Source organism: Aphelocoma coerulescens, chromosome 1A (assembly GCF_041296385.1).
Source record: "Aphelocoma coerulescens isolate FSJ_1873_10779 chromosome 1A, UR_Acoe_1.0, whole genome shotgun sequence".
Taxonomy (NCBI): Eukaryota; Metazoa; Chordata; class Aves; order Passeriformes; family Corvidae; genus Aphelocoma; species Aphelocoma coerulescens.
The window spans coordinates 78,109,338-78,133,700 of record NC_091014.1 but is presented as its reverse complement, the minus strand read 5'-3'; the positions used below and the strand labels follow the sequence as shown (position 1 = coordinate 78,133,700).

General features: G+C 49.5%; 2 protein-coding genes and 1 long non-coding RNA gene across 4 annotated transcripts in view; all 3 read left to right on the top strand.

Moving 5' to 3' along the window:
* The first annotated feature begins 4,014 nt into the window (after positions 1 to 4,014).
* On the top strand, positions 4,015 to 5,516 carry LOC138104791 (uncharacterized). Its single transcript, XR_011148292.1, has 3 exons — positions 4,015 to 4,209; positions 4,478 to 4,556; positions 4,724 to 5,516. It is a non-coding gene; the product is annotated as an uncharacterized lncRNA (long non-coding RNA).
* Positions 5,517 to 14,763: 9,247 nt separating this feature from the next.
* On the top strand, positions 14,764 to 16,071 carry LOC138104487 (proline-rich protein HaeIII subfamily 1-like). The gene is made up of 2 exons (XM_069003784.1): positions 14,764 to 14,822; positions 15,285 to 16,071. The coding sequence occupies exons 1-2, from the start codon at positions 14,764 to 14,766 to the stop codon at positions 16,069 to 16,071; spliced, it is 846 nt and encodes a 281-aa protein (XP_068859885.1).
* Positions 16,072 to 16,146: 75 nt separating this feature from the next.
* Positions 16,147 to 24,363, top strand: part of CECR2 (CECR2 histone acetyl-lysine reader) — a 93,727-nt gene continuing 85,510 nt past the window's right edge. For both annotated transcript variants that reach the window (XM_069003648.1, XM_069003646.1), the window contains exon 1: positions 16,147 to 16,368. In XM_069003648.1, coding sequence (XP_068859749.1) covers positions 16,186 to 16,368 — 183 coding nt within the window. In that variant the 5' untranslated portion in view covers positions 16,147 to 16,185. The remainder of the gene's footprint in view (positions 16,369 to 24,363) is intronic.

The following is a 24,363-nucleotide window of genomic DNA, read 5'->3' as shown; positions in this document are numbered from 1 at the left end:
AGTTTGCAGGGTTGCAAAACATAAAAAAACTCCCTGTTTATTAAATTGGGCAAACGTGGTCCAGAGCAACTGAGAGACAGATGTGGAACCCTATGATGCCAGCACTACAGACTCTCTTTTCAAGCTAGAACAATACTTTAAAATGAACAATTCATTACTCAGATCTGTGAAAAGCAAATGAAGCTCAGCCTTTCCTAACCTTGACATTTTCCAGACGGCTGGCCAAATCCATGGGTTGAACATTTCATGTTGGTAGAATAGAGGAAATAAGGCAAGAACTGTTTTTCTGCTGTCAGTAATGGTTTAAAATATAATAGGATAAAAGCTTTACTTCAAGTGCTGAAGACACCAAAGGAAGAAAATATGCATCTTCATTTTATACAGAACTTGCTCTATAGGAAGGCATTGTCTTTAAAGGTAGTTGAACTTCCTGCTTTCTCCCTCTATTTGAGGTGGGATTTTTTAAAACAGTAGTTTCAAGGAATTTGTTTGCACTAATTCACTCCTCACAAACATTAAAGCCCTTCATTTATCTCTGAGGTCCTTTGACAAAGTTGTCTGGCTGTGAAGAGCATCAGGAAATGCTTCTAACAGGAAAAAAAGGTGTGCAGGTGTCTTGTCTGTGTCACTGGAGAAAACGAGCCAAAGAATTGAACTGTGGCCTGGGTCAGTGTTGTGTGTTCTTTTGAGTGCAAGGCTTCTCCATTAAAGATTTTTCTCTTTCTTCTCACATGGTTTGTTAGCTTTCTAAAAGGAGACCTAAGGATGTGACTTGACCTTGCAGAAGGAAGGAAACCTCAAATGCAGGCTGTTCTCCCGTTCTGAACTTACAGCAAACCTTTGCAGAGGGTTCAGTCTTCTTGCTAAATAAATGTAGAACCACTGCACTGTGCATGGAAAATAGGCTATGTGTGAGTGTTCCTTGCTTTATGGAAAAGACATTCCCTTAATGACATCTTGTATGTGAGTAAAACACAACATGACTTCAATAATTTCAGCCCAAAGGAATATAAAATCCCGTTCTTCCCTCCCCACCTTTCTTAGGATGTGGGGACAAAATCCTTGTTGATACACAGTGGAGGATTGGTCCTTATGGCAGGTGGCTGCTAAGGACTCCCGGGGTGCTGGCTCTGACCCTCTGATTGGGGTCTCTCAGGATAGAATGTAAGGCTCCCTGTGTCCCACTCTGCCCCCAACACCCTCCCCGATCCCTCATGGGATGGAAAAGGGTTTGGGGGGCTGGGGGTGGCTGATGGGTGCTGTGTTTGGGGTGCCTTGGGCTGGAAGCTTTGGCCAGTTCCCAGCATGGGGCTACTGATGGCAGTGAGACTCAGTGAGATGAGTCCCACACCCTGAGGGCTGTGCAAGATGATCAGAGGGACAGAACTCCTCTCCTCTGAGGAAAGAGTGAATTGGGATTGTTCAGGCTGGACAAGGCTCTTGGGAGAAGTTATTGTGGCCTTTTAGTACAGAAATAGGTTTTTATAAGAAAGAAAAAGATAGGACACATTTTTAGCAGGGTATGTTGCAATAGGATAAGCGGCACTGTGTTTAAACTAAGAGGGGCTAGATTTAGACCAGATAATAAGGGGAAAAAATTTTATGGTGAAGGTGGTGGAACACAGGAACAGGCTGCACACAGAAATTGTGGATTCCCCATCCCTGGAAACATTCAGGGTCAGGTTGGATTGGGCTCTGAGCAATATGATGTGGCTGAAGATCTCCCTTCTCATTGCAGGGCAGCTGGAGCTAAATAACCTTTAAAGGCCCCTCCCAACACAAGCCATTCTGTGACTCTATGACACATGCATGCACATGCACACTCCCCGTTCAGAGGGCTAGCTGGCCTGATAGAGGATGCCTTTCTGATATGACTTATCTTGTCTGAACGACACCACAGAGTCCCAGAGTACGAGGTGCTGCGCATCTCTGTTTCTAATGACTAACACTGGCCATGGTAAAGCTTTACAGCTGGGAGTGCTCCTCGTTCTGATACAGTCCCCAAAGACACAAACCAGAGGAAGACTGAGTGAAAGCAAAGTGCCACAATTAGTAAGTTCATTCACCAGGCCATTTGCATGTGCTACTGCAATTGCTGCTCCACTTAGCCACTGCAGGCTACTTTGGCAACCAGGGGCTGCCCACTGGCATAGCTTCAGGTCGCCCTCTTTGCTGTGTGTTTTGTCCCCGTCCTCCCCCAGTTCTGCCTGTTATGTGACAGTTTCTGCCAAACAGTGTTAGTGCATTAGACACTTTTCAAACGATTGCCTCCCCACTGGGCAGGGTCTCTTCAGAGCAAGAGGATGGAGGCCACGAGCCTCTCAGCTCCAAAGAGATTTTTCCCCTCTCCGGTTAGTGGTATTCCCTGAGCCCTGCTGATGAAAGACACAGATGTGTCTGCAGAGGAGCAGCTCTCAGTGGCTGCCTCATTCCCCAGAGTCCTCTTCAGCCAGTTTGATGTCTAAGTGGAAGGGAAGAAAATAAGCTGACAGTGGGGTTACCACCCAGATGATTTTCTGAATTGATTAGCTGCTTTTTCACGGGTCTCACAGCCACACAAACAGCCACCTCGCTGGATCTCACAAGCTAAGTAATGACCTCGCCTAGGAGAGCTCTAGAGAAAGACCAGCCATAATGATGTGCTGCTTCCTATGAAAGAAACAAAGAAAAAGCCAGGGGAAAACAACATGAAGGGAACTAAATAACAGCTAGAAAGGGGCAAGGGAAATGCAGCTTGCAAGAGTGAGGTGAAAAATAAGCACCTTTCAGCAGCAGCTGAAATTGGTATGTAAGGGGCTGGGCAGGCAAGGAAAGGGCAGCTCAGACCACAACTTTTTGAGGTCAAGCCTGTGAGCACAGGGCGGGTTCATCAGCAGCTGAAGGCCTTCTTTGGGTGTGTTATTATAGGGGTGATGTTGTAATAAAATACAGATCCCTTCGAGGTGTCATGTGCTGGCCAGCCCACTGCCATGTGTGGGATGGCCAGGAGCAGCCTTAGCATTACCTCCCTGACAATCACCCCCTAACCTGGGCTCCTGCCCCCCAAACCTTCCCAAGCAGGGGGTTTCAGCTCCAGTGGGCACCGTCCACGCCGCAGAACCCCCACCAGTGCTGTCCCCCCCTCCCAGTCTCTGCCCTGCTGTTGCCGGGTGGGGACAGCAGGCAGCAGCGCTGGCTCTCAGTGCACAATGCCAGTCCGTCCGTCTGTCTGTCCGTGGTCTTGTGCCCCAACCTCAAAACCTCTGGGATGTGCCAACGGGAGGGGCCAGGGCAGGACTGCCCAGCCCAGCAGCCGTAATTGGGTTTCTCCCAAGGTTGCCAAGGGGGAAGGCTCTCCTTCAGCATCCTTGGGCAGCCCCACTCCGAGGAGGACACACCGCGGGCCGGGAGGGAAGGTGAAAGGCCCTGCAGTGCGCTTTGGGCTCCCAAAGTGTCCCACGGGATGGGTGAGCTTCGCGTGCCTCTGGGCAGAGCCTGCCACCGGGGCACGCCGTGCTGGACTCCACTGAGGTCGGGGGCAGCTTAAGAGGGGTGAGTTGTGGAAGTGGGGAGGCTTAGGCTGGCCTTTGAAGGATTTAGATCACACACTGAAAATCTGTCTTTGAATGGGAACAAATGGTCCAGCCCTCCTTATCTGTTATTCCCACCTCCTTCTCATACCACAGAATCATGTAAGATTAGAAGAGGGTGGGTGAGAAGGGTGCTATGGAGCCTCATCCCTCTGCTCTTTCCCATCTGTGCTGTGCTATCCTGCCAGAGGTTTTTACTTGACCATAAGAAAAAAAAAAAAAAAAAAGCTAGAAATAAAACCCACACACTCTATACTCCCTCTGCAAGTGCCCCAGCCCAGAACTGCAGCCTGCTGCTTTCAGTGCCTCTAATTAGCTAAGCAAGGCAAGCACTTATTAGCCCCACCTGGGTCACTCTGCAACTGGGAGAGGGAGCATCAACCCCCACATGGCTCCAGAATAAAGAGGTGAGAGGCAGATTTGCTCCCTGTGCCAGGCCCTCCTGGCAGCAGGGTCACAGATAGCCTGGCTCTGGAGCTGGGTGCCTTTGGGGGTGACAGTGGTGGTGCTGGGAGGGTGGATGTGCTGATGCTGCTCCTCTGCAATCTCCTGGGGAGGTGCTATCAGCTCAGATTTGGAGAGGAACTCTGGGAGGGGCAAATACTTGTTACAGCACTGCAATTTTAGCTGTTCTCATGCTGTGAGTGCCTTGCTGGTAGTGTCTCCCAGAGTATATCTCAGTGGGGAAAGAGGGAAGCTCTGGCACGATGGGAATGACTGCAGTGATGGAGTTTGGCTTGACACTGATCTGCTGTTTCATAGCCATAACTTCAGGCAGCTAAGCAAATCCAGCTGCCAGCTTAATTAAAAAAATTAGATGCGTTTTTTTGCTGATGTTATGGCATAAGGGATAAGTGAAAACCAAAACTATTCCCTGTGCTATCACACAGCTATTTCTGTCCTTCTAGATCAAGGTTTTTCTTAGATCAGTTGGTTTTTTCAGCTGTGGTTGTGCATCAAGCCCCAGTGGAGAGCCCAGGGTGAAGGGTAAGACACATACATGTGGGACAAATCAGTCAGTCTCAGGCTGTTTGAAGCCTTTAAGTAAAGGCATTTACAGGCTGGATTCACCCAAAATGGGCAGGTGGAGTAAGTTTTAGAATAGAAATAAGTGTGTGGTTCCTTGTTCAGTTAATTCTCATTATTATTTTCAGGAAACTGGTGCTAAACCATAGAAGGCACCTCACTAGGAAAGGCCAAGAGAGGGATAGGAGTAACTGCTCTGCCTGGAGACAGGAGATGGTGAAGGACACTGAGCAGTGCTAAGTCCTGAAAAGAAAATCTGCCTCTGTCCTTCTCTCTGTGTTGCAAAGAAACAGCATGGGGCACAGCAGCTGCAGCAGCCAGCAGCAGGACAAGGATGGGCAGTGCTTGAAGTGCCTCTTGACTCTGAATCTTGGGACTGCAGAGAAGTTCTGCCTTCCTCTGTGTCCCCCATGGTAGGAGGAAATTTGGAGCAGAGAAAGCCAGTGGTGGAGCCTGGCATGAAAGACACCCCTGTCAGAACTGGGATCTTGAGGCAGAATGATCACTGATACTACCAGCACAAAAAATAAAAGGATACTATTTTTGCTAGCTCTTTCCCTCCTGTATTTTTTTTTCTCAACTGGATCAACGGAATTTGTTTGCCTGGTTTATCTTTTATTTCAAGTTATCTTTACTTTTCTTTCTGTTTGTTAATCTTCCCCAGAATGGTCTTCAAAGTTGGGGTTGGAAAGGCCGCAGGGGAATTTTGGTTGTCAGTTTGGTTTATATTTAATATCACTGCTGTAATGGTATCTGAATGTTTTGCTAAATGAATTCTTGCTTGGTTTTGCTTTCAACTTGCTTTGGAAAGATGAGGGTAGAGTTGTCGTGGCTGTTCAGAGACTCTACATCAGAAAGAGAACTGTGCCCCATAAATCTCCCATCCAAGGTGGGGTGAGAGAGCACTTCTCTAGCACATCTCACACTGTGCCCAGAGCATGTGTGCCCAAACACTACCAAGGGTGTTTTTAACCACCAGGACTGGCTAAAATCTATATACAACACTGCCTCTTAAAAGATAGGATCTCTGGAAATTCCATCTCGCTCCCTCCCTCCCTCCCTCCCCAAACACACGTTTGCCCCATGGAAACTGAGCTTTTCCCCCATGGAGTCCAGGTGAGGTTGCACACTTAGTGTCACTGGTAGGAACAGCCCTAGCTGGGTGTTTGTGGGTGACAGGAGGTGATGGAAGGATTTGCTGTTTCCCTGATGTGCTGGCTCTCTGATTTTAGTTTCTCAGCCCCCTCAGGCTCAGCTGTGGCTCACTGCCAGTATTTGATCATCTTTTCAGAGCAGGATTAATTATGCTTTATTGCTTGTTCGCATAACGGACCAGTAGCATTTAGGTTGGAAAGGATCTTTGTGATCATCAAGCCCAGCCATTACCCAGCACTGCCAAGCCATGTCGCCAGAGCCACATCTACATGTCTTTTAAATATCTCCAGTGCTGGTGACACCACTTCTCTGGGCAGCCTGTTCCAGTGTTTGACAACCCTTTTGGTAAAGAAATTTTTCCTAATATCCAATCTAAACCTCTTGAGGTACAACTTGAGGCCATTTCCTTTCGTCATATCATTTGTTACCTGGAAAAAGAGACCAACACTCACCTTGCTACAACTTCCTTTCTGGTAGTTGTAGAGAGTGATAAGGTCCCCACCGACTCTCCTTTTCTCTAGGCTAAACACCCTCAGCTTTTCCTCATAAAGCCCATTCTTTGGAGGAGGAGGGAGGAGATGTGCCCTGTAATTTAGTGACCATTCATTTTAAATGAGAAGGTTAATAGCTTGGCCACTTCATATTTTAACCCTAAGCTTTTTCCCTCTCTAATTGTAAAGCATAATAGGTTTTATTTCCATATGGCTGTTCCCTATGGGGCTTTGTCTGGATGTATAAATCAAAGCCTTCCCGCCACATTTTGGGGCTTGGGGGCAGATTCTGCCCTCACCCAGAGCATAAAGCGGGGTCATCCAGCTGCCAGCAAAGTTACCCCATTTTGCCTGCCTTGCTGGGAGTGGCCCCTGGGAACAGGAAAGGGAGAGATGGCCACTCAGATAACTGGCAGGGTGGTTGGCTGCTGAGGACTTTGCAAATCGGGAGTGTTGATCTAGGTGATTAACTTGGAGTGGTTGGGTTTTTCTGATGCCATGGTCTAGCTGAGCAGACAGTGTCTTAGGGGCTGGGCAGACAGACAGAGCTGCTGGCATACATTCCTCTCTTCCCGGCAGGAAAATGAGGCTTAGACATGAAGGTGAACCAGGAAGGCTGGGTGTGGGAAATCCAAACCTCGAAAGCTGTTAAGTGCAGAAGAAGGAATAAATCAGCTGGCCCTTCTCCCTGCCAATGCAGGCCTTTCTCCATTGCCTAGTTACTTGTATTTTCATCGGGTCACAGGTTTAAAACAAGTCAGTGCTTCCACAGGCACAACAATTCCACCACAGGCAGGTGCTTTGCAGCAGGATCCTCATCTTGAACTCCAGAAAAAGCAGAAGTACATTGGCAGAGCTATTTGGGGAGCTGGGAACAGGAACACAGAGGTTCTTCTGGCCAGGACTGTGATCTGTTTATCAGATCTCTGCTCAGAAGCCTACGGCATCCTTCCTGCCTAACTGTGAGGAGCACTAGCAGCTTGTACTGATATCCTGCTAGCATGGGAACCTCTGGAGATGAGCCTCAGGTGTTTGGTGAGAGCTGGTAAAAGTGAACCAGCTGGAGGGGTCAGTGGATGACAGTGTCATTAATAGCACAAGCAGGTCTTTTCTTTCTACTTCTGTACTGCTGGTTTAAACTGGGCTGGTGACAAAGAGAGGTGAGCAGCCACTGTCAATGTGTGGCTGCATCCAGCCCTGGGGCGGCACATTTCTGAGCTGAGCACCAGGCTGATGTACAGGGGTGTGCTTCTGGTGCCTTGGAAGAATGGAGCTGATACCTGCAAAATGTAAAGCCATTTCCCAGCCCCTCTGGAAATGGAGTGGGAGCAGCAGCCTGCCTCTTCCAGGCTACTGTCAGCCCTTGGCTACCCAGGCCCCCCCACCTCAGCTGACACAGCTGCTGGAGAGGCTGGCGTCAGAAGGGGTCCAGGCAGCCCCCCGTCCTGCTTCCAGCATCTCAGGTCTTTTCTAATGGCCCCTAAGTGCAAGGCTGTGCTCCTGTGGACAGTCAGGCTCTCTCTTAACCCGTGACAGAAAAAGCTGAGTATCTCAGAACACCTTAGCTACAAGCAGGACTGTTCTGGGAAAGGTCTGGAGATGACTCACTGGATTAGTCACTAGCTCTTTTTTTTTTTTTTGAGGCTGGGCACCTAAAATCCCTTCACTCCATGAACCTGCCAGCCATCCCCCATTTCAAGCTGCCTTCAGTCACTTTCCTCTGAGTGACTTGACAGGTTTTGAAAGTCTTTCATGGACCTTTTCCTGTTTCCCTTACACTGGAACCAATGCTGTGTCTAAACCAGTTTAAATTACATTTATCCTGGGTGAGTTTAATTACACATACTGAGTTAAGTAAACCAGTAAAAGTGCAGCCTAACTGTTTCAAAAGCAACTACATTAGGAATCTGGAAGTAAATCAGTTTTGTTATATGTCAGGGAGATTTTTCTACAGGTAGGGCAGACCTCACTCTAAAGCCAATACTAGGAATGCCAACTCCCTGCCCTTGGTATTTACAAAGAAACTGGATTAAGTCACTCCACCTCATCTGGAATAATAATGTTTAGCATGTAAGTAGCATTTCACAATTTCAAAGCAATAAACACAGAGATACCATGGTAATGAGAACTGACAAGGCACTAGCATTAACTAATTAAGCCTCACAGCTTCCCTGAGGTATCTAAATGTGACTGTTCCCATTTTATAGATGAGGAAAATATACATGAATTGATTTACTCACAGACACAGGGCAATTCAGTGAGAGCTAGAACCGTGACTCAGTCCTGCTAATGTTTGGATGGCTGCTCAGCCCTGTGTGAGACTCTGCCTTATTTCTAGACCCATGCATCAGCACAACCTAGTATCCCCTTCTTAGCAAGATTTAGAGATCAATCACTTCTAATTTCTGCTGACTGCTGTGGAAGGAATGGGATTTGAATATCTCTCTAGCCAAATGCAGCAGCAATAAGTGGAGGTATTGGTGATGCTGGAAATGGATGCTGGTGAAGTCACAACAAGTTAGCACTGGAGAGCTGCACTCACCACAGAAGCAGCATAGCAGGAAAAGCAACTAGCAGGTGGGTGTCAAATGAAGCTTTGGAAAGGCCTGTGTTGGCTGAAACTACCACGGGCTTTGCCTTTCCAAGCCCTGCCACAGCTGCAGGATTTGGTACGCACACAGCCAGACCATTTTTAATCCATATGGGCTTAGTGGTTTGCACCAACACTGAATCTGGCCCAGAAAGCTCCGTGGGGAGCACAGCTCTGGCACCAGCACTGAGCAGGAACCATCTTGCTCAATGCAGTAGGTGATCAGCACTTCTCATAGCAGCTTCAGACAAGAAATCCAGCTTTTCTTCATATCGTGTCTCTAGGTCCAGACTACAGAATGCTGGTTACAACAAAGAAACTTTCAGCCACTCTGCCAACTCTGCTTAGACACCACTAATCCTCATCTAAGAAGGTGTTGAACAGAGAACTGAATTGTCACGGCTTGTAAGCAAAATGGTATTTTAGTTCCCCTCAAGGAACATAGTTTATCTCTCCTGGAGTGCCTGATGAGGACTCCTCTGTGCATGGAGCACTGCCCTGCTGTGCAGCATCCTCTGCATTTTGTCTGGGGCTGTTCCCTCTGCCTGGGAGTGCTTTACCTCCACAGCACGCTGCACCTGAGCCCAATGAGCCCAGGCTGCGGCGGTGAATCCCAATGAGCCTCTCGCTGGGGTTTGGAGGCAGTCTATAGGAACCAGTCCTGGGGCACCCGGCACACATATCAGCACCACTGCTAACTGCTGGTCTGGAAACAATTAGATATCTCTTTGTTTATGCTGAAATACTGCTGCCTGCCTGTGGAATAGCTGTGGACAGCAGGAGTAGAGACAACAGACCTGGGGAGGCATAAAAGTGTAGAGGTTTGTGTGTGTCTCCATTCTGCTTCCCAGGGAGGTTTCCAGGGCACATCACTGGCTCCCCATCTTGCTTTGTGGCCGTTCAAGCCAGCCCGTGTCTGACTCATCTCTCTGCCACATGTACCCGGCAGCAGCTGGGAGCATGGATGACCACAAACAAACCCCTGCACAGTGGGCCCCTCTCTGCTGCTCTTTGGGGAAGGCTTGGAAAGATCCAGATTCCCCAGCTTTAAATCCATTGCCATGAATTATCATTCGCCTGTTGATTGCTCTCGAGGGGACAGAACATCAAGTTACAACCTGTGGTTTTCAGCCCCAATGGATTAGGAGCAGAAAATCTGTTGAGACCTAAGGCTTAGATCTGTTGGTTTGATATGTAGTTCAGTAAAGCCCACAGGAGAGGAGCCGTGATGGAGGGTGCTTTGCCACATCAGTGCTAGCCAAATTCCCAGTAGGGAGGTGCTTTTCAAGGAAGAGAGTCGATGCAAGCTTAAGAGGCCCAATGTTGCTAATTTTCTGCCTAAACCGATGGTGATGTGTATGACTGCTGCTATGCTTCGTGGAAAGTGTGGCTACACTTCAGTAATGTGAAATTACTCATCCTTTCCAGAGGTTCGTTCAGCTGAAAATAGTGTTGTGGAGTAAATATCTGGGATGTTACAAAGAGCATCCATCAGTTTTTCAGATGCTAGGTCAGGTTCTCAGAGTGACTGCTTTCACATTAGCTTGCACACTGGACAAGCTGAATGTGTGCATCCAGCAGACAAAACAAACACTGAATGGCTCTTTCACAGTTGCAGTGTCCACGGTGTAACAGCTGGGTCTGTGCCTGGAGAGTGCATTCTGGCCAAGCAACAGGTTCTCCAGCAGATCAACCTCAAACCCACACTGCTCAGGATGCAGGCAGCAGGAACCATGCCAAACCTTCTGGTGGTTCAAAGCTAAAGAGAAATGTTTGTGTCCCAGCTAAATCTGCAGCCCTGTTTGTGTTAGCTGAAGTTGAAGTGTAGCTGTATTGATACCATTTATCCGACCTCTGCGCACAGTGTGGTTCACTGCACCACAGCGCCAAAAAAAGTGGGAATGAGAGCTTTCTCTTGTTCTACTTCTGCTTCCAGTTCCTGTCTCCCACGCTTTCCAGCACTGTCCAGGCAGATCCTGTTCTCGCTCGTGCCTCCCTTTCACAGCTGTTGTCTGCGCCCACCCATGTCTCAACTGGCTCCCCTTTTTATTGACTCCCTCATCTTTTCTCTTGGTAGCTTAGAACTTCACATTGTTAAGCTGTTTAGATCAAACATTTTCTACCTTCCTCATTGCACCTTCTTATTCAGCCCTGCAGCATCCCACTCACCAGCAGACCTTGCCTTCACTGTGCATTTCTTCATTCATTCAGCTTCTCCCTCCCTGACTTTGCCATCTCAGACATTCCTCACCCTTTCTCTCTCTCTCTCTCCCTCACTGCATTCCGCCTCCTTCCACTCCACAAGTGTTTGTGACTACAGACTTTTCCTTACTCCCTGTGAATTAGGAAGGAGATGTATTTACTTCCCCCTCTCAGAGTATTTACCAGCTTCTCTCATCCCCTGCTTCCCTTGTGTCTCTCTCATCCTGCACAGTCTCTTGACTACAATGCTGTCCTCTGTCAAATCTGTTTTGCTCTCTTTCAACCACTCCTGTTGGCTTTCATGCATCTTGTGTGCCACTGCTTTCCCTACTTCTTATGAAATCATAACTAGTGGCTCAAAAGAAGTAATTATCAAAATGCAACGTGGCTTTTTTCTCTTGACTCTCCTGGTTTAGTTGAAAGAAGCAAAATTTCTCATCTGCTTCCACACCTCTTCTGTGATCCCCCTGGCTGCCTCCATGGCTCCAGCTCCAGCACTACCCAGAAAAATCTGTGCCTTCATTTTCACTGTGTGTGCCTCAGTTTCCTTGATTTGTTGTCTGAGTAGGAAAAGCAGATCCAGGGATCAAAGCCAGACCTCCCAGTGCTGAGTACTGCAGCCTCTGCTCTGTTCAGGAAGGCTTTTCAACTGTGCTATGTAAACCACAAAACCTCTTCAGGAGGCATTGAAAAGGGAACAAGCAACTTGAAGATGGATCAAAATATGAAGAATCCTACAAGGAAGAAGTAGCTTGGGGTGAAAGTTGGAGGTGAAATCACATCTGTCTTCTACTCCGTAACTCAGCAAAAAGAAGCAAAGGCAGTGAGATTTGCTGGTGATAGATGTTGAGGGAGGTCAACACAAAGAAGGAAGCAGTAAAATTCAGACAGGCTAGAAAAGGGAGATGAAGCTCTTCACAGCCAGAAATGCAAAAGTTCTGTTTTGAAGAAACAGAAATGTTAGGCTTTATCTATTGTTAAATCATTTCCCCTAAATTAGGAAAGCTTAAACTTCCCAAAGCCACATCCTTCTGAGAACGTGCTGCCAGTAAGAACAGGATCTGAGGTTTGGTTGGTCCTTCTGCAAGTGCTTTTGAGTCCTTGCAAGGGAAGACTGCAGTTCCTCCTGAACCTAGTTTATAGGAACATAGTCTGCCGGGCTTTAGCTTAAAGCCAGGTGGTGGAAATGCAAGGAAGTCAAGAGTCCCTTTAAAAGAGATCTTTATTAATGATAATATCACTTCAGCTGGCGAGGAACTGGCCTGTCAGTAATCCATTACCTTTCAGAAGCAGGCTACAAGAAATCTACCTGCCATTTAAGCTTTAGATCAGGCACAGATGACAGGTGTTTCTGGAGAAAGCGGGGAACACTCCTCCCTTCTTTTTGTTTTCAGGTGAAATGATTTGTCATACAAGACTGGGGACATGCAGTCCCTGTAAATCTACAACTTTTTTTAATTTGCTTTTGGCACTTTGAATTTGTTTGGGTTTTTTTCTTTTTTTCTCATGAAAGCGAGTTCAGAAATCCAGAGATGACCTGGAGCAACGAAAACAAGAGGCTTTGGTTTGGTCCATCAGCCTCAGTGTGGCTCTACATGGCACAAGGACTCAACCCTCAGTCAGTTTGGGAAGAAAGGAAGGGAAAAAGCACAGAAAACAGGAGAGGAGTGTAAGCATGGAAGGTAGTGAGCAGCCAGGGTTGGATATTGAGCTAAAAAATCAGTGGTTGGGGAAGTCTTACCAACAGCCTAGAAAAAAAAATATGGTCCAGAGGAAGAATATAGCATGCTTGGAAAGGACACTGGCCAGAGCAGGCTTTGGTTTTGTTAGTTATAGACAGGAAACTCACAAGCAAAGGTGGCTTGGAAGAGAAGAAGCACATGGATCAAAGAAGAGGAAACACCGTAGTGTATTCACCAAATCTCTGTCCGCTGTTGAACAGCAGTGGGAGAGCAGAGATTTTTGTGCTTGAATAAGAAATTCAAAGAAGTCATTTAAGAACAGTGTAAGAATCTAGAAAAGGGAAGCAGCCTTAAGTGATTGTGGGCAGCCCCCAGCATCCTGGAATAAAAAGAACATTATAAGAGAAAACACAGTCCAACAGAAATAATGGGGACGATAGAGGGAGCCAAATTAATTCAAAAAAACATTAGGCAAAATTGGTACCGTAGCTCTTCTGACAAAAAGAGAGATTAGGAGTCTTCATTAAAGTTCACAAAGTTCTTAGCAGGGTAGAGAGTGGGGATACTACAAAGCTGTTTGACCTAGTGTCAAGAACAAGCCGAGATGCAGCAGCAAGATAAGCCACGGCTGGACATTACAGGAATTCAGGGAGGAATGCCAGCACAGAGCAAGACAGAAATGCAACATAAACTCCCCTTACATGGCCAGGGGACCAAAAGTTAGCTCCGTGGAAGAATTGGGCATTAGGTAATACTGTAGAATTCTGAGACTGGCCCAGAGGAAGCTGTGCCTGAGGATTTGTCACCTCGAGATTTTTCACGCAGAGCTGTTGGTACTTTATAGTGATCCTGCATGCTGACAAAGTGCTCTGAGTTAGCCTGCCCTCTCCTCTCACAGTTACTGCAGTGCAGCTGGAGCTGGCTCGATCCAGTGCAGGCAGACACAATACACAAGAGATCAGATCCTGTCTTGCTCAAGATCAAGTCTTGCAGTCATTGTGCCTTGAAACACAGTCAGGGTTTCAGTATAACATATTGGTCTCCTTCAAACAATAAATGAACTAAGTCAAAAGCTTTTAGGGAAAACAGATGCAAAGGCCGAACTTAGAAAGATAGCTAATAAACCACTTAAAAAACAGTGTACATTTTGGCAAAAACCTTGGTGGGGGAGGCATAGGAAATCTATTTTCTGAGTGAAATTTACAGCGAAGGAAAGCAAGGTCTGGGTCTGAAGAAAAAGAGGCCTGATGGTACCTCTTGTGTCATCCTCTTTGCCACTCCATTTCTCAAGCGACCCTCACAGACCCCCAAAGAGCACAGCAGTTGCCACACCAGATGAGCCTGGTAGCCCTCCTAATTCAGTCTTCTTACTTCAACAGTTGCTACTCTCTGATACTTCAAAGAAAGGTGCAAGAAACCCCATAGTGGACAATTATAGAAGAACCCGCCCACAAGGGAAGTTTTTCCCTAATCCCTCGCCATCAGTTAGTGGTTATGTTGTGCCTTGAAGCCTGACAGTTTATATCCCTTCTAAAATTTATTTATATCCTGTCTAATGTGACCATGAATGTTCTTGGTGTCCATATAAATGTCTAATCCTTTTCTGAATCCCGCTAATCTCCCGGCCTCAATGAAAGCTCATGGTAACAAATGCCATGTGTTAATTACACATGGTACAAATATTTCCTTGCACCATTTTAAATTCGCTTCCTTCCAATTTCACTGGGTATCCCTTGATCCCGCGATAGGAAAAAGGGCAATGAAATTAGAGCTTGTTCATTCTTGCTGAGCCACACTGCTGCTCCTTGATTTGTTTCTTCTCTAAACTAGCTGTTCCCATGCTCAGCCAGTTTTCCCCGGTCAAGCTGTTAGGCAGTGGCCTGAGACACAGCACCGAGCTTTGTGCCTTCACCTTATTCTCTGTTGATATGTTCATTTTGAAGGGAAAAAGGGAGAGGAAACCCCGGAGACCTCAAAAGTACATGCTTGTTGGAGACTCTGAAATCAGAGTGCTTTATGTCAGCAGGTGTTAGCTCAGCAGCAATACGATGACGCTGACTGATGCCACCAGCCTTTCCCTCTCTGACGCCTCCAAGTCAGAAACAGAGTGGGATATCTGCAATGTGTTTTCCCCTTGGATCTTCAGGCTGCTCCTGAAAGGGGATATCCCCCTCCCACTCCAACTCAGGCATTTCACTGCTTCCTTGCATCCACGCTAGTTAAGACCAGCCCATGGGATTAGTCCAGTTCTGAAGGAATTGCCCTCAGCCACAGCCTAAGCTCTGCAAATCTCTGCTGTGCCGTGACTGTGGTGGAACTCCAGTTTTACAGAGGTTTCACTGGAGGTCGGACCCTGAGCCGAGGCAGCTGGGCACAGCGATCCTTTGTACCTGTTTTGCAGCTGGACTGTGGTGGCCACGGAGAGGTTGTCAGGTGATGCAGTGACAGCACACAAAGTCACAGCTGCTTGGTGTTTCACGGAAGCTCGGTCCCATTAAGGCAGTTCCACAAGCAGGTCATTAATACCTATTTGTTGCCGAATATTTTCCCCTAATGCAACTCAAAACAGGGCAGCGTTGCTCTTCATTTCAGGAGGAGTGGAGGGACTGGGAGTGCGGGTGACGCTCAGGAGGCTGCGTGGCTCCTCGCGCAGCCGCGTGCGGGGGACAAGAAGCGCCGCTTGGGCTCCCTCACTCAGAGGCACGAGCGAGAGCAGAAACCCCGGGGGACTCCCAGGGGCTCGCTGCACCAGGAGCCATCCGCGGCAGCTCCCGGGCGCTCCCAGTGACCAGCCAAGGGACCGGGAGCGGGAGCCCCGCGGCGCGCGGGAGCCCCGCGGGCCGGCCCCGCTGGCCCCGCCCCGGTGGGCGTGGCGGGGGGCGCCGGGGGCCTGTTGTTGTGATGAGCGCCGGCCCCGCCCCCTCCTCGTGCACGGCCGCCCCGCCCGCCCCGCCCTCACGCCTTTTGTCCCCTCCCCGCGCCCCGCCCCGCCGGGCCCGCTCCGCCCCGCCCCCCGCGCCTCCCCGTTGGTCCGCGGGCCCCGCGGCACGCCCCCCGCGCCCGGAGCCCCGCCCCGCCCGCGCGGCTCCCCCCCCCCCCCCCCCGCGCCCATCTGTTCCCGGCGGCGCGGCGGTTCCTGCGCGGGGCGCGGGCGGCGGCGCGGGGAGGCGGAGGATGAGGGTGATGAGGGGGATGAGGATGATGAGGATGATGAGGATGGGCCCGCGCAGCGGCGGCCGCCCGCGGTAGGGGGGGGGGGGGCAGCGGCAGCAGCAGCGCCCCCGCCGGCCCTGAGCCGCCCCGTGCGCGGGCGGCAGCGAGGGGGCAGCGCGGGGCCGCCGGGGGGCGGCCGCTGAGCGGCGTGGCGCCGGGGGGCGGGCGGGGCCGCAGCGCCGAGCGGCGGCGGCACACGCAGCCGCCCGCGGAGTGAGGGAGGCAGCGACCGAGCGGGCGGACGGCGGCCGCGGGAGATGTGCCCGGAGGAGGACGGCGGCTGCGGCGGCGGCGGCGGCAGCGTAGCCGGCACCGGCGGCCCCGAGGCGGCGGCTGCGGTGGCGCTGGACGAGCTCCGCTCCTGGTGGGAAGTCCCGGCCATCGCGCACTTTTGCTCGCTCTTCCGCACCGCCTTCCGCTTGCCCGACTTCGAGATCGAGGTGAGAGCCCCGCGGACGCCGCGCCCCGTCCCGCCGGACAGCCCGCGGGCTGCGTCCCCGCCGCCGTCCCCGCTGCGCCCCCGCTGCCCGGCGGATCCCGCACGCCGCTCCCGCTGCCCCGCGATGTGGCGGGGGGCACCCCCCGGCCCCCCGGCGAGGCGCCGGATTCCGACGTGATGCAGCGCGGCGTGTCCCCTCCGCTTGCGGCGGACCCGGCAACTTCCCCGTCCCTCCGGGGCGCGTTCGCAAACTTTCGGCGCGCCCGTCCCGGGCGCCGGTGGGCGGCGGCGGGCAGGAGCCCCCCGCTCCAGGGCCGGCGGGGCGCACGGCGGGGGCGGCCGCGGGCGGAGCGGGGCCGGCCCCGCCGGGCCGCATTGTTCCGCCGGGCCGGTGTCCGCACACAAAGGTGGCGGGGGGACGGACGCGGCACGGAGCCCGCGGTGGGTCCCCCGTGCCCAAAATGGTGGCGGCGAGAGGCGGGCCCGGGCCGGTAACCCCCCACCTCCCCCGGGGGTGCCGGCGGCTGTTGTTGGGGGGTTTCCCCAGCCCGCTCAGCCGTGCCCGGGTCGGCTCCTTTTGTTGCGGGTGGGGGTCCCCACCTGGCCGGTGCCGCCGCGGGGTGGGGGGCGCGGAGGGTCCTGCCGAGCCTTTCTCCCGCATCCCGGCGAGGCCGGAGAGCTCCGCGGGGCACCGCGCCGCTCATTGTGCGGCTCAGCGGAGCCGCCGGGGGATCGACGGTGCCTTCACCACCGCCCCTGTCCCTCACGGAGGGAAAGCTCTCCGCTTTCGTACCTTCTTACCCGTTTTCCCGTGTAACTTTCTTGTGTGGGTTGTTTGGGTTTGGTGTTGTTTTTTTTTTTTTATTTACTTATTTTCATGTGCGCCGCTAATGTCCCGTAAATATTTTGTGCGCTGGCTACAAATGTTACAAACAAAGTGTGTCCTGGTAGGAAATCTTTTGTGCTTGCTGTGAAAAGCTATTCTTGCCAGCGCGTTGGCAATAAACCGGGTGAATAACGTGGTGGCGTGTGTTTTTTAAAGACAGTAATTGCCCCGTGAATGCGAATTCCAAAGATGCTTAAAAGTTCAATGGGATGCGCGGAGTCCTAAAGAGCAAAACTCCTCGAGCAGGATGTGAATTTCTGAAGAGGGGGAATCCCTTATGCGGTACGAAATCTTGAAAGGGGATAAGATCTCTCAATGATGCAACTTCTTGCGACAGGGAACTCCCCTCCCCCTCCTATTGATGCCAAACCATTAAAGGGGGAGGCTCTCCGGGCCCAGCAGCGCAAAGTCTTGAAGGAACCTGAATTTACAATGATAAAAGGGCCAAGGCACTAGCCTTTCACCTTTGGAGGCAATTAGCATCTGGCTTGCTTCACAAATGAAGTAAATGTGGGCTCCCCTTTGGTTCCCGGAGCACGCTTAGGCTGGGGGAGTTAACATCATCACTCGGAACAAATTAACTTGCTTTTTTGGGGGGGGATGCCCGGGAGCAGGAGGAGGAGTGCGGGCGCGTTGGTGCCGGGGGTGTTGCAGAGCAGAAGCAGCACACCGAAAACATCGCCAAAAAACTCCGTGCACGTGGATGGCCTGCAGCCCTTGGCAGAAATGGGTTTTAAAGCATGGCGTTTGTTCGAGGGTCGGTGGAAATTGCGGTTAAAATCGGGATGCTGTGAGAGGACGGATGCGGCTGTCAGAACTCCGCTTCTTCAGGCACGTGGAGTAAATCTCCTTCCTCGGCACAGCGTGAGCAGCCCAGCTCGAGCAGTTTCAAAAGTTGCCGTCCCTTGAAACTCACCATCTTGTTACCTCTTGCCTGGTGTAGTTGTTCCAGTCTCATCGCTGTTTTCGGGGATGTCTGGGAACAGATCTTTGCACAAAGAGCTTGCCCAAATTGGTTTGAAACCAGTGGCCAGCTATGAGACTTACACTTTTTTCTAAGAGTACTGCTCTGTGTGATTTTTTTTTTTTTAATTTATGCTTTATTTAGCTGCATAAGGAAGATTTCTTCCATGGTTTTGGACCTAATAATGTCAGTGCCTCTTCTGGCTGTCTCACTGCTACCTCTGAGACATGCTTGAGTTTCAGGGGTGTCTGAATAAAATGAAGGGGGCTATTTTTCTTGGGGTTTGTAGAGATGCTAGGATTTAAAGCACGTGTTATGGGGAAATAAAACCCTAGCTAGCCATAAAAAGTGAGTCTGTGCTCATGTATGAATATTTTCTTGCTTTAGCTTTGGTTATTGTGGGGAGCTGTGCTTGTGGCTGAACACCAGCAGATTAAGGAGTGCCCCATCCCTCGAGAGTCACTGCCCCTCATGTGTAACCCAGGGGTGATTGCCCCAGTCCATTTGGATGCCGAGTAGAATGGGTGCTTTGAGTCAATCTGTGTATGTGGAAGGAGAAAAGGAGATCTCAGGCTCAGAGGGTTTCAGCTGGAGGATGGTCATGCTCAAACTCCTTGAGCTTCACAGCTGATGTTTGTCCAACTCTATCTTACACTGGATGCAGCTGGATCTTCTTGGGTATTCTCTTCTTCCTAGGAGAAATGAGCTCCTCTGAGCTTAAATTCTGGTTGGTGGCTCTTTTCTTTGCTGTTTTTCTGATACCAGTGTATCTCCAGTGGGGAGTTTGGTGCTAAACTCTTACAACATCGTTACAAAAGGCAAAAGTTTTAAACAAGCCCTAATTCTGCTTGAAACAAATATCCCCTGCTCTCACTCTCCCTTCAATTTCAGCAGGTGGGTGAGGTTAAGGTTTCACAGCTACCGTCCCTGCAGTCCTCAAACCAGACAAAACCTGATCTTCCAATTTGTGGTGTTCTGTTGGACATTTTTAAAAAGCCCTAGCTATTTTTTGTTTTTATCCCCTCCTGCCCTCCCCTTCCCACCCCTTCCCCCTGATATTTTTTTTCTTCTGGTGGATCTGTCCATAGCTAGCTGGAAGGCTCTGTAATGATAGGCCATCTAGACCCATCGCCGAGCAGATTTGCTGAGGGTATTTGAGAAGTTTGGGGTCGTTAGTAATATACAGAGGCAGAATGGAAATCTTCTTTTTTTTTTTTTTTTCACCTCTTCACTTTATAAATGCAAACCCTTTACCCTCTACTTATTGGCCCCAAAGAAAATGAAGCTTCCAGGCTGCCAGATGCGGGGCTGCCATCGGCAGCTGGATGGCAGGAACCTGGGAAGCAAATGTTTTGTTTTTCCTTTTGCTGGACCGGTGCGTAGCCAGAGACTGCAGGGAAAGGGATGTCCAGAAAGAAAGAGGCGCATCCATCAGGCCGGACCCTGGGCATTGTTTGGGGAGGGGGTGGGCACAGCTGGCCCTCATGCTGGCTCTGGCAGATGCAGGCGCCTGACGAGGTTCGTCTTTCTAAATCTCTGCTGCAGCATCACCCGGCAATGGACTCAGGAGGGGTTCAGCTACCGCCAGCAGGTCAAAAGTTCAGTGGGACAGAAGCGGGTGCTTCGGGATGTGTTCGGCTTCATGCCGTGTTTTTACATGGATCTAAGGATGGCAGAGAGCACTTCTGCCTTCTGGGGTGGGTTGGTTGGTTTTTTTTTTTTCTTCCTCCGCTTTTAAATGGCTGCCTTGTCAGCCATCTGCTGTACAAAACTTTCATGCCACTTCAAAAGTGCTCTTTTAGTTGTGTTGGCTTGGTTGTCATGGCATATTTCTTGGTGGTTTGTAAAATCACAGAATCACAGGATGGGTAAGGTTGTGAGGGACCACACTGGGTCATCTGATCCAACCTTCCTGCATCAAACTAATCTGCATCAGTGAGTTTGTCCTTACCTACTCTAACAGCACTGCGGCAGGAGGAGGTGTGGCTGTGTGGGGCACGTCATTTCTTTTGGTTGTCATTGCCTTGATGGACAGAAAGGATGCTTTCCACAGTCAAGTTAGTGCAAGTGATGATAGGGAGTGATTTATTTCCCTCTTCAAGACTGGACTGTAATGTGGGACACCTCTTGTGTCAAAGTATCTCCTGGCCATGTGCCCTTCCCCTCTGCAACTGAAATATCCTCCTGGCAGCTGTGGGGATTGTTTGTATCGAAAATATTGGGAGAATATTTAACGTTTTCAACCGTATTTCAGCACAACTTGGAAACGCTGGACAGGAGCCAGTGTGGCGTGGCCACCCAGCTCTTTGGCATGTGCTCCCAGGAGCTGTGGACTCAAACATTTAGGAACTTCTGCCTGGGTAGGTCGAGGGGAGGTGACTTTCCAGAACGTGCTTGAAAATAGTCAAAACATTGTTGTTAACTTAGTTTATTTGGAAAAGGGGGAAAAGCCACATTACACAGGGAAAACATAAATCTTTTCCTGTGGTTTTTAAAAGCGCCTTTGGGCAAATTGCCTCTGCTGTTAACTTCACTACGGCTTTAAGCTTGCCTCTTGCCCCTTCCTGGCACTTCAGGCTCTGGCTCTGGCTTTAGATACATTCCTCCCACCCACAGGCAGGGCACTGCTGCTCTTGCCTACCTTTTTCCTTCTGTAGTGTGGTATCTCCGTGGCAGTTCTTGAACAGGCTCTTTCTGTCAGGAATATTATGTGGCTGTTAGAAACCAGCGGCTGCTACTGCTCCCCTGGGTCCCCCAGGAGGAGGGAGAGTGTGGAGAGAGGGAGAGCTGGAGAAGGAGAGGGCAGAGAACAGGGTTTCTTCTATCTGTGCAAATCAGATACAGCTTTAAAAGAAAAAAAATATTAATGTGTTAAACAGAGTGTTAGAATTTTGATACTTTGAAAAGAACTTCCTGGTGAGGACAGGATGGCCAAATATGCTCTGACCTCCATGTCCTATCCCGTTAAGTCCAGCTGAAAATTCTCTGTGGATCCCCTTGCTCTGCCCTTTGGGTGTGTCTCTTGGGATCCATGACACCAAAATGGCACAACCTTCCTGTTCTGTCAGTGGCTTGTATGGGGTTAATGACACAGGGTAGGGTACGGTACCCAGGTACAGCCTTCACCCGTCTGTAGCTATTCGGCTCTGGTGCTGCATTATTTTTTGTATTACAGTAGCATATACAACTGGGGCCTCATCCTGCTCTGTGATAGTTGAGATGGCCAGGTAGTTTCTGAGCAGAAGAATTTAAAATCTAAGTAAGATCAATGCAGCAAGAAGGTGCGGCAAGCTGATTAAAATGTTGGTGAATTCGCGGTGGTCAGCTGTGATCATTGAGGGTAGTTCTGGGTTTAAACGCCTTTTCAGTAGAATAGTTCTGTCATGAGGACGTCCATCCCTCTTGCCATTTGCCTGTTCACAGTCGGCAACATTGAAATGGAAGGGAGTGGGCAGTGACTGAAGCAGCAGCGAACAATAGATCTGCTCACTAAAACTTCCCTCTCCTGTGAAGCACCTTGCTTTTGGAAAAACACATTGTCTGAGGAAAGGTGGAGTAACTGGCAGTGCAGGGAGAGGTGCTGTACAGAGAGTAGAAAGCGTTGGAAAAGATTATGGAATTCAAATAGACTGAAAAGAAAGTGTTGGTCCTGTTGCGTGGAGAGACCCATTTATGGACCACTGCATGAATTTGGGATATGTACTACAGTCACTCTGTGATGGCTCTGCTTCCCCTGGGCAGCACCAGCTTCATCAGAGTAGAGGGTGCAAGCTGGGTGTTTGTTGTTTAAAAAACAAAACAAAATCAAGGCTTAATACTGGTTTTGTTGTTCTTTCTACCTGTCCCACCCCCTCTTTGGTTCAGTTGTTGCAGTGCCCCATCCCTCTCCCCATGTCTGCTCCAGCACCAGCTCTTACTTTGCTGGTCTTCGCTTTTGCTGTCTTCGTTATTCTGTTCATAATAGAATCATTAACACTCTACGTGTCCGTGTTGGGCTCTAGAGTTCATTGAGATTAATGGAGGGGGGAGGCAGAGAGATATTTCTCAGAGCTGTTGTTTCAAGTGGTCTGCAAATTGGGCAGCATTGTATCAGTTTCCATTTCAAATGCAAGTCACATCTTTCCCAACTGTAGATCTTAAACTTTTGCACTCGTGTTTACATTTTCTATAATGATACTCTAGTGTAATTGGATACAAAAAAACAACAACAAAAAAGGAATAGGTGGTTCAGGAGGCTGATATGTGAGTTAAAACGTTATCTTAAGCCTATGAAAAGGAACAAGTAGTGAGTGCACGAAGCCAAAGGGTGTCTGAACAATGGGTAAGGAAGGTTATTTTGACAACAACATTTTGAATGGATCTGAGTTAGGTGACAGGGGAGTTGGAGAACGACTGTAGCAGTCGAAGGCAGAAGAGAAGGAGGAACACGGTAAGAATTTCGGAGATTCGATGGAGCACACGGAGGCTGATATTACAGAATTTATGTGGTGTTAGTATAGGCAATTCTTCTGCTGGCACAGCTGACACTGAAAATCATGCCTGGTGTTAGCTGAAGTGTTTGTGTACCCACAAGTTTAACAGTTTAAGCTGAGTTTATTTTAAGACCGATTTAAGATAATCAGGTGCGAGTCTTTCCCCACTAGAAAAAAAAATAGTATTTTGTGTAGGAGCTTAAATATGACTTTGCTTTGTTTAAGAAGACCCAAATATCACAAAAAAACCCACCCCAATTCAATCAGCCGATTTAAACTTCTGCATAGCGCCTCTAAATTAGGCCTCAAAAGTTTTTCCTTGTGGAATTTGCTCTGACCAAACCAGCTAAAAGTAACACCTTTAAAGTGTTGCAGCTTTATATGTAGACCTGCTTAACTGCGGTCTTTCTCTCCCAGCGCATAATGCCGGCAGAGCTGTGCCATTCTGCCCCTGGCATCTGTTAAGTGCCTGCATGAAGGGTGAAGAATTAACTTTTGTAATGGCAATGGATGCTTTCATAGACTTCTTTCAGGCAAAAATCTCCTCAAGAAAAGGGCTGTGGGTAGAAATGACAACAGCCAAGGAGGTAAAATTCCCGAATTAAAAGTTTGTCGTGTAAACCTTATTGTAGGTAGGTATGAATTTTTAAAAAAATTTTTTCTCCCCCTTCTCGTTACCAGAAGCAACAGCATCTGCTGTGGTGGTGGGAACAATGCAGCCTAGTGATTCCTCCTTCCTTACAGTAGAGAATCCTGTTAAACACACAAGGCTGTGCCTCAGAGTGTATCCTTTCAGCAGGCTTGTTCCTTTTAATGGGTGCCCATTCCTGGGGTCTCCATTGTTTCACCAACAATAGCACTAGGGGCAGCTGATTTGGTTGACAGAAAATGCGTTAATTTAACAGATCTATTCCCTTTAGCCGGTCTCCTTCCTATTGTGCCCCAGTTCTCCCCCAGTTCCTGGGGAGGAGGGCCTCGAGAGCAGGGTCTGTTAGGTGGAAGGCTCCTGCAATTAGGAGGGGTTTGCAGCCTTTTGTGTGAGGAACAGCAAACAGCTGATGGGGAAAAGTGGTGAGAGTGCAGTTTGCTTACTGGCAGAGCACTCATTTTTCTGCTTTTTGGGGGGGCTTTATGGACCGCCTTTACAAGGGACGGGGGAATAACTCGACACTAAGCACTGATGGCAGTCAAGGTCTTTGCTTTGCTCAGAGGTGGTCTTCCAGCCCAATGTGGCAACTCCTTTCAGGGCTGGCTCAACTTCTTGACAAACTCTTTATATACTATAAATGCTTAACTAAAACACCAGCTTTCCACTGAAACAGCAAAGCTGCTGGTATTATCCAGGGTAGGACTGCTGAGGGCTGGCTGGGGAAGGCAGCATGTAAAGTTAACACCAAATTACTTGAAACATGAGGGGCTATTGGTCCTCAGGGACCCCTACCCTGGGCTAGGCCACCAGTTTAGTGTAGTTTTTGGACTGGTCTGATTTGAACAGTGCAAGCTCTTCACCCTTGGGTGCACTCACACTGGTTCAGCTCTTCCCTACAGTAACTTATCTTGGTTCAGTAATGGAGGGGGAGTGTCTTAGTTGGTTTTTACATCAGTGTGGTCAAGCTGACTCCTTCAGCCTGGTGGGAAGGAGAGCACATGCACTGCCGAGGGGGCAGTGAAACA